Here is a 9,803-nt window from a genome sequence, read left to right as displayed (position 1 = left end):
ATCACCTGCATATGATGTTTATATTTCTAAACTGTTTCTATACGAAAGAGCTCGTTCTGCCTATGATCAGTTTTTAAATCGAAACAGGCTATTAACAAACAAGTTGATGTTAGAGGGGTTTCAATAGTCTCGATTAAAATAATTATTTCGCAAATTGTATGGTCGTTATAATGATCTAGTGTGCCAATACGACCTATTGTTGGGTTAAATGCTGTTTAACGTGTTTCATACCGATTGTTAGGTCGTTCTTGGCACATGGATTTTGACTACAGATTACACCGTTTACCTGATCAAGATATAGGACTCACGTCGGGTTAATCTCGACTGAAATTCGGCGTGGCTAAATAGTTGGATTGACGCCTTCACCGAATCTCGAAGCAGTTCTTCCTTATTCATGTCAGGAAATTTACTCCTGCTGTTTGCTTCAGATAAGTTACTTGAAGAATAACCAGTCTGTATCACTTATCAATGCTGCATTACTTACATTTAAGAATGTAAATTCTCTGAAATAAACTATCACTAAATTTCCCGTTCAAATGAAGATTTCCATAGCGCAATATTTTATCTTCTGAAATTGAAGATTTTCTATAGTTTTTTAAAATTGACGATATACAAGTAGGTATGTAGATATACTATGTATCAGTAATTTGATAAAACAGACTATAGGAACTCTTCAATTTCAAGAGATAGAATATTGTACCATGGAAGTCTTTATCTAAATGGAAAATTTAGTGACTGTTTTCATTTTGGAATTTTCATACCTAGAAAGTAAGCAATGCAAAATTAATAATGACAGAGAGTTAGTTTAACAATTCGTTGTCGTTGGCATCTATGGTCAATGAAATATCTAAATAAGAAGTAGATGTTGAAGACTCCGTGATGTCTTTTATTTCAACTCCACTGGGATATATCGAATCGACATATTGATAATCGACATAGGACTCGCGGCAGGTGTGACCGGTCAGCAGGGGATGCTCCTCTGGTATATCCAGGGGTCCGTGTTTGCCCAACTCTATTTTGTATTGCTTACAGGAGTTATGGGTTGATCACTGTTCGTTATCTTCACCTTTCATGCATTACATTTACAGTGTTAAATTGTTGTGTTAAACAGTACATCGTGCGCAGGTACTTAATTTATCTCACATTATACTTTGTAGAACTAAAAATACGAATGTTCGCATATTTCTATCATGACACTATGTATATTGTAGGTCAAATGGGATTTTCAAGCCCTTTACGACTGTTGACACTTACATTTACATCTGTCTGACCTTTACTAAGCAAACAGACAACAAATATCTCTTCAGTATGCATGCAGGTAAGTACCCGTCAGACGTATGAAGTACAAAGTGATTTGTCTCATCTTCTCTGGACAACGCCGACTATCGGCGAAATTTAACAGCGTTGTATACATTCGTAAAAATGTCAGTGTGTATACTGGTGTTTTTCATCAGATGTAATTATCTTAAGTACAAAGTATTAGTAATGTCGTCTCATTGTTGTTTTTGGAAATAGCTGAATTTGCCGTTAAAACAAATGTATTGGAGAGAGTAATATTACGTGTTACATCAGTAACAACAGTGACCACATCAGATGTGTGTAACGACCCTAGCTCAGAACCTCAGAGGATTAACGTAGCTCTACAATCAAGTAAACTGAGTTGTTGAGACTGTCGTTTGACAATGATTGGTTGGGCTTGAGATTGGTTTGTTATGGTGAAACAAGTGCCACTTCAGTATTCAACACGCACTTTGGCAGATGACTGACACGCCATGCTATTCTGTGATTTGTACTGTCAAAGATCGAGTGTTTCTTGTGATTCTCTTTAATTTCAGTGTAATACATTAATAATTCTTACACATATAACTATAAAGGGCAAACAATAACATAAACCCCACTTTCTGCGGAGATCAATACATATATGAAGTCTTACTTCAATACCGAAAAAATTTAACGTGCACCACTAATACTAGTGCGTGTCTTATAAAAATAAGTTATTGGCCTAGCAGTTGTTTACAATTTCAAAATAAAAGAGAACAAAGAAAACTCGTTTCTTGACTGTACAAGATAATTTGATTTTGGACTACTGTATACAGGGGAAATATTCGCCCCCGTTTTTATTTTCCCTTCGTTATCAGTAGGCTAATCTAAGATGGATTGGAACCGTTTTCCCTCTATCTCTTTTTTAACACAACTGTTTCAGGGCTAATTTAAAATGGGGTGAAACCATTTGCAAGCGTAGAAGGGAAAAATTAACACGGGGCGAAAATAAGCATGTATACAGTATGCACGGCTTTATTGTACTCAGACATGTTTTATTTGAAGCTGAGTATGAAGTCACGACATCACCTTCTATATACGAACGTGTCATCCTCAGGCATATTTCCGTCACCACGGTAACACAGAGTGACGTGTGTACGGAAACAACTGGTCTAGGAATGGAAAGATACCACGTGGCACTTGAATCTGGTATTGGTTCCCAGCATAAATGGAATATGATTAATGCTCTCCTAATTAGTTTATAAGACTTAACTACATTTTCAATATAATGAATCGATGTCTTTTTCTTTTGCAAATGTAAACAATTCAATCAGACATTTGTAAATCATGGAATTGATTGCCCGAAATGAAATGATCTTTTCACAAAGTATTTAGTGTTTTCCTATTTTTGTTTGTGGGATAACATTTTGAACAAATTTGAAAATTTGCAAGCGTTATGTATCAGGTTACGAGGTTGCGGAAGCGATCACTTGTCCAACTAGTATTCAGAGTACATGGTCGTACACGTACACGGGACTGACGTGTTCTAATACATCTGTGGACACGTGCTCTGACAGAACCAAGTTCGCGTACAATGACACTATGTGCACGGAGAATCCAATGTTTTCTGGTAAGTTTTCACTTCACAGAATCTCGTACATATTATAAAATTTAGAAATTCATTTCAAAATTAAGGATTATCTCCCTCAGGCATAGCTCTTATCCTTAGACGAATTTGACTCCACTTTTTGGTACACTGTTTTCCCCTATAATAGCTCTAAAACTTCATTGTTATTTCGGATTTCAAATATTTTGGTTGAGCATCACTGAAGAGACATTATTTGTCGAAATGTGTATCTGGTGCGTCAAAATTGGTACCGTATAAATTTTACATCACACGGATGTGTATATATACATGATTTAATTTACGAATGTATTCTTTTTAATCTAGCTGACGGTACGTTATATTGTATATACTCTGCTACAAACGGAAGTAGCACCTATGTGACGTTGTATAACGCCGACTCCTCAGTCACAAACCCAACCACCTTCCAATATGCCTGCATGGTGAGTGGATGTCTTCAAATTGTGTTTCACTACTCAAGAAAATATTTTAGTAAAAAGGACACATTATGGAACATAATAGAAATATACTTTACCATATAACAATATCTTGAAGGCTACTAAAGAACTCAATAACTTGGGAAAATCCTTAGTACTAGCTGTGAAAATATGAAGTTTAGCGTTGTGAGTCAATATTGTAATTATAGTATTTTTGTAGTAACATGTACATCTCATCATGTGCTTATATTTGTAAATTCTTGTCCTCCTATCTTCTCCTGTCCACTCAACCGTTGTTACTTTATACGATTAGATACATTTTGTATATGTATGTACATGTACTAGATGTATTCCGATAAATTGGACAATAAAGAATTGAATTGATATTCTTTTATGAAATATGATAAAATGTGTCATTATCACCACAAGTAGATTGCATCAGTGGGCAGATAGTAGACTTTTCAGTATTCTCCTTTACAACACTAAATCACTAAATCATTCAAATCATAACCTATGTTGATAGTTTGTCAACGAAATGGAAGGTATTATCTTAGCATATATTATTAGGCCAAGAAAATTTTTGTTGACGATAGCAGATAGGACTATTGCTAGGGCTCTGAAAAAGGAGGCTCTTCCTTGCAACGTTACACATTACGGAATTCAATGTATTTAAAATGTTATCGATATCAACGGAATGACAACTTTACCCAAGCACTCAAAGATATCTGTTATCACAAACCGACAGCCACGCATAGACAACTGAGTCATTGGATATCCCCACAGGGAATTGTATTACAAGGGGATAATAAAACGATTATAGTATTAGTGTTGAAATTCTATCCTAAATATTCATATGATCTATGAATGTAATTTGAACCTTTTTCACAGATATATACTACTTCCGGTAGCACAATCTCAGCTACAGTAAATCCAGAAGAATGTGTAACAGGTCAAACCTCAACAACCTTGACCTCCGCTTACGGCAAGGTCGTCACTTATACAGATATATCCACATGTAAGTATTCTAATTATACTTGTTTTCAAAGATGATATTAAAAGCTTCTATTTGGGAAATTTTAGTCGAGGGGAACAGTTTGAATATAGACTAATAGATAATTGTTTTCTTTTCAGCTGACTGCAGTAAGTACATTTTCGATTTTTAAATATACTTCATAATAGCTCAATGTTATGCTCTTAAACGCTTCGTTGATATAAAAGATGATTATTGAAATCATTAGTCACTTACAATTGCAAATATTTGTTTTATCTTTCAACGTTAACAGTAAAACATATAACAGGACTAAATAGACCAATACGTTAAAGACGGAGATTAATGCGACGTGAATCAATGCACCTTAATTTATTCAAAAGAAAATTCATCTTTTTAGGGACATGTATGCGATTTGAGCTGAAACTTTTCAAAATTTTATTTTTCCATTTTTATTGTTTACAATGTTCAACTAAAGTTTTTCTAATAGTCAACCAAAATTTGAATATCAGTTTTTGTGTTACAAGTGAGATACAGCACTCACAATTCTTTGTTATGTAAAGAAGGCTCGTGCCATGTTTTTGTTTACATATAGATTGCTTGATAGAAAATACTAGTAGCATGTTTAAAACAAAATAAGATGTGCTAAACACTAGAAACTATTTAATTCTGTTCAGAATAACTTGTAAATTGAAAAGTCAGCCTTAACCTTTACTAGTGTATCTAATCTATGTAACAACTCTCTGTATCTCTCATGTACCTCAACAACTGACATTCAAATTTTTGCTGACCACTAGAAATGCCTTAGTTAAGCATTCTATTAAACATTAAATATGGAAAAATTAAATTTGAAAATTTTCAGCTCAATTCGTGTCCATGTCCCTTTAAGGACACTTGCCTACAAACAAAAACTCGGATTCTTGGGTCGGTATATTTTTTTGGTTATAATTAGTACAATTATTTATTAATTTGTAAAATATTAGGAACTTGTACATTTTTATGTTAAAAATTCATATATATTGTCCCTCCAATATATTAAAAACTTCTATACAAAGTATCCCCGCTGAATTTGACATAACTGTGAACATCGTGGTCAAATATTTCTATGCGGTGAAATTTATTCAATTTACTTTTATAAAAATAAATGTAGTATTCATTTTCATCATTTTTTTAAAAAAAAATTGTTTGTAACAAGTGGCCTTAAAGAGACATGGGAAATAATTATCTAGGTTTAGTATCAAGATTTGTTATCAAAATTATTTTCCTGAAGAACGAAGATGATGAGGACATTTTGTTTCATTTTCATTTGTATCTTATTGCACTGTGGTTTCAGATGCAGTTGGTAAGATTTTACTTGTGTGTTTCTCTTTTCTTACCAGTCTTTTACCCGGTTTCATTACATGATTATTTTAAAAAAAATATTCTGCAGCTTTGCAATATGTATCTACCCCCGCAGTCCGGTTTAGATCAGATTAACTATAACACATTCCTGTTGTTTTAGATACAGTCGGTAAGATTTTATATCTCCATGCCTATATTACTCCTGTGCATGTTTGGGTTATTATTTTACCCATTTTAATTATTTGAATATTTGTTTGTTGAAAAATATTCTGCAGCTTTGCAATATGTATTTACCCCCGCAGTCCGGTTTAGATCAGATTAACTATAAACCATTCTTTAAAATCACATTCCTGTTGTTTTAGATACAGTCGGTAAGATTTTATATCTCCATGCCTATATTACTCCTGTGCATGTTTGAGTTATTATTTTACCCATTTTAATTATTTGAATATTTGTTTTAATACTTGTCGTGCTTGCTGTATCCATTGCGTCTTCTGAAGATGATAACAAAGTCTCGTTTAGTTTTCTTAACTTATCTTACTATAAGTATATATATATATATATATATATATAGTATAGATATATATTATACATATATCAATTGATTTTTTTGATTTTTTTATTTGAATATTAACATTTTATTAATCAAAATGCGATGGCTCAGTGGTTAGATCGCTCGTGCCTAGGTAGAGTCAAACCTAAGAAATATAGTGTATTGACAACAATTTCGCCAACGCTTGGAATTTAGATGTGAGAGTTGCGGGTCTTTCGGGTGAGATCATGAAAATCGAGCTGTCGTGACAGGGATGAACGATGGCACGTTAATTAATCGTCATTACCACGGACCTGGGCGTTAAGCATAGGTATAAATATGTGGCATTTCACCTACTTCCGGTGACGTCGATATGAGTGAAAAATTCTCGAAGGGACATAAAACAAACTAATATGCAAAAATACTAACACATTGATCCTATTTGTGTTCTAATGTTTCATTATTAATGTTTTCCAACATGCTGGTTAGGAACATTCAGTATTGTAAACGACTATTTCAATCATAAATATGTAAAAGGAAAACAATGAGTTTTGGTTATCTTTGACGTTTGTTGAAATAAATACAACACACCTAAAATATTTCAGGCATGTTAGAGAAATTGTACATATGTAATAACGTTTTTTTTTTTAAATTAACGTTGCTTTTGTATAGCACTGTACTATAATTCTGCGATGAACTATTGTATTATTCCACACCAGTATCGGATTCAATGTCGTATCTCTCAATTTATTCCTATACTGTATGTCATTATAAAAACTCCCTACCATACCCAATCACGTGCTGTCAACAAAGCCGCTGTTTTTAGCAGTCCGATTCAATATTATTCCGTATTTCATACTCCTAAGGGATTATGCTATAGAATTAATGTCAGTAAATTTGCTTTTGACTATTATGAAAAACAAAGTCACTAAAACGTATTTGAAATAAAGAAGAATTCTAGAAACATATTATGTTTCTGATACAGAAAAGAAATAATTGATTTTGGAAATGATTTAAACTGAATTATTCTGATTTGAAGTTAAAAGGTTCCAAGTGTCCATCCTTGAGTATTGAATTAACATTAGCTAAGCTAACTTTAGCATTTATTTACATGCAAGTAAAAACCTTATATGTGTTTAATTTTTCATCTAGTCTAATACTAGTAGTTTAACTTTGAAAAACACCTACAAGAATGTAACATTGCGAGATAATTGTTTAATCTATCGCAAGTACACATACAGAAATTCATTGAACAGTAAATAAACGCAGATTTTCTGTTAAAATAATTTAAAGTGACATCATCCAATCAGGTTGTTACAGAAGAGTGTAAACACCTAATTATTTACTTATTCAAAATATATAGGGCTCATGGCGGGTGTGACCGATTGTCAGGGGATGCCTATCCTCCTAGGCACCTGATCCCACCTCTGGTATATCCAGGGGTCCGTGTTTGCCCAACTCATAATTTTGTATTCCTTATAGGAGTTACATTGTATGAGATTACATCTACACACACTGTGCTATAGGAGTTACATTGTATGAGATTACATCTACACACACTGTGCTATAGGAGTTACATTGTATGAGATTACATCTACACACACTGTGCTGTAGGAGTTACATTGTATGAGATTACATCTACACACACTGTGCTATAGGAGTTACATTGTATGAGATTACATCTACACACACTGTGCTATAGGAGTTACATTGTATGAGATTACATCTACACACACTGTGCTGTAGGAGTTACATTGTATGAGATTACATCTACACACACTGTGCTGTAGGAGTTACATTGTATGAGATTACATCTACACACACTGTGCTATAGGAGTTACATTGTATGAGATTACATCTACACACACTGTGCTGTAGGAGTTACATTGTATGAGATTACATCTACACACACTGTGCTGTAGGAGTTACATTGTATGAGATTACATCTACACACACTGTGCTGTAGGAGTTACATTGTATGAGATTACATCTACACACACTGTGCTATAGGAGTTACATTGTATGAGATTACATCTACACACACTGTGCTGTAGGAGTGACATTGTATGAGATTACATCTACACACACTGTGCTGTAGGAGTTACATTGTATGAGATTACATCTACACACACTGTGCTGTAGGAGTGACATTGTATGAGATTACATCTACACACACTGTGCTGTAGGAGTGACATTGTATGAGATTACATCTACACACACTGTGCTGTAGGAGTTACATTGTATGAGATTACATCTACACACACTGTGCTATAGGAGTTACATTGTATGAGATTACATCTACACACACTGTGCTGTAGGAGTGACATTGTATGAGATTACATCTACACACACTGTGCTGTAGGAGTTACATTGTATGAGATTACATCTACACACACTGTGCTATAGGAGTTACATTGTATGAGATTACATCTACACACACTGTGCTGTAGGAGTTACATTGTATGAGATTACATCTACACACACTGTGCTGTAGGAGTTACATTGTATGAGATTACATCTACACACACTGTGCTATAGGAGTTACATTGTATGAGATTACATCTACACACACTGTGCTATAGGAGTTACATTGTATGAGATTACATCTACACACACTGTGCTATAGGAGTTACATTGTATGAGATTACATCTACACACACTGTGCTGTAGGAGTTACATTGTATGAGATTACATCTACACACACTGTGCTGTAGGAGTTACATTGTATGAGATTACATCTACACACACTGTGCTATAGGAGTTACATTGTATGAGATTACATCTACACACACTGTGCTGAACATGAAAAAGGATACGTAAGACAAACAAAAAAGTCAATGTAAATGTTTGTACAAACCTTTTTGTTTGGAGTAGTTGGTCAATAAATTGAAAAATGTACAAGGAAAGAATTAGATATATTAAATAAACTTTAAAAAACATTGTGAATATCTAAAATTTAGAACTTTTCGGATATTCAAACCAATGGTTTTCTTAATATACATGTATTTACAACATTTGACTATCTTTAGGTCTTTTAATTTGATACTTATGCACATACTTTGCCTTGTCTGTCTTTAAATACATGTGCATGTAATACCTGATATTTTAATTAATACCACTAATTTAATTTGCATGGTAATTTAAATGTGAACATCCTTTTCATTCAATTAACTTTCAGATGCAACACCGACGTCAGAAACAGATTTAACCTGGCTTTATATTCTCATCGGCATTCTCGTATTTATTATCATCGTTTTGATCGTCATTATTCTCATTTGTATCTACTGTCGTCGTAAAAAACGAAAGAAAATAGACGACGAAGAGCGTAACATTACAGAAGAGTCTGATGTCGATAACAAAAGCATTAAGAGTGAAGACCGGAAGAGTGAACAGGAACCGGAACCACTAAGCGAGGAAATAAAACAGGAAGAGGAGGATGATAGGGCATCACAGGACTCCGGGTTTATTCCGGATAAAATTGATAAAGAGGAGGAAAAAAAGCAAGATATCCTACCAGAGTCTGAAGAAAAGAAAGAAGAAGAGGTGCGAGTGGAAGGCGATGGACAAACAAAGGAAGACGAAGAAAGGCCTGGAACAGTAGTGGTAAGCCTGTTGTTTTTC

At 33.9% G+C, this 9,803-nt stretch overlaps 1 protein-coding gene across 1 annotated transcript in view; it reads left to right on the top strand.

Annotated features, from left to right (window-relative positions):
- Window positions 1–9,803, top strand: part of LOC125680179 (uncharacterized) — a 34,946-nt gene that overhangs the window by 12,970 nt on the left and 12,173 nt on the right. Inside the window, exons 3-9 of the mRNA XM_056153556.1 lie at window positions 1,212–1,318; window positions 2,326–2,469; window positions 2,726–2,890; window positions 3,212–3,327; window positions 4,210–4,336; window positions 4,453–4,461; window positions 9,355–9,785. Of these exons, the coding sequence (XP_056009531.1) occupies window positions 1,212–1,318; window positions 2,326–2,469; window positions 2,726–2,890; window positions 3,212–3,327; window positions 4,210–4,336; window positions 4,453–4,461; window positions 9,355–9,785 (1,099 nt within the window). The remainder of the gene's footprint in view (window positions 1–1,211; window positions 1,319–2,325; window positions 2,470–2,725; window positions 2,891–3,211; window positions 3,328–4,209; window positions 4,337–4,452; window positions 4,462–9,354; window positions 9,786–9,803) is intronic.

The sequence above is a fragment of the Ostrea edulis genome, chromosome 2 (genome assembly GCF_947568905.1).
Source record: "Ostrea edulis chromosome 2, xbOstEdul1.1, whole genome shotgun sequence".
Classification (NCBI taxonomy): Eukaryota; Metazoa; Mollusca; class Bivalvia; order Ostreida; family Ostreidae; genus Ostrea; species Ostrea edulis.
The sequence above is the reverse complement of the archived record's forward strand: the minus strand, read 5'-3'. Positions and strand labels throughout refer to the sequence as shown.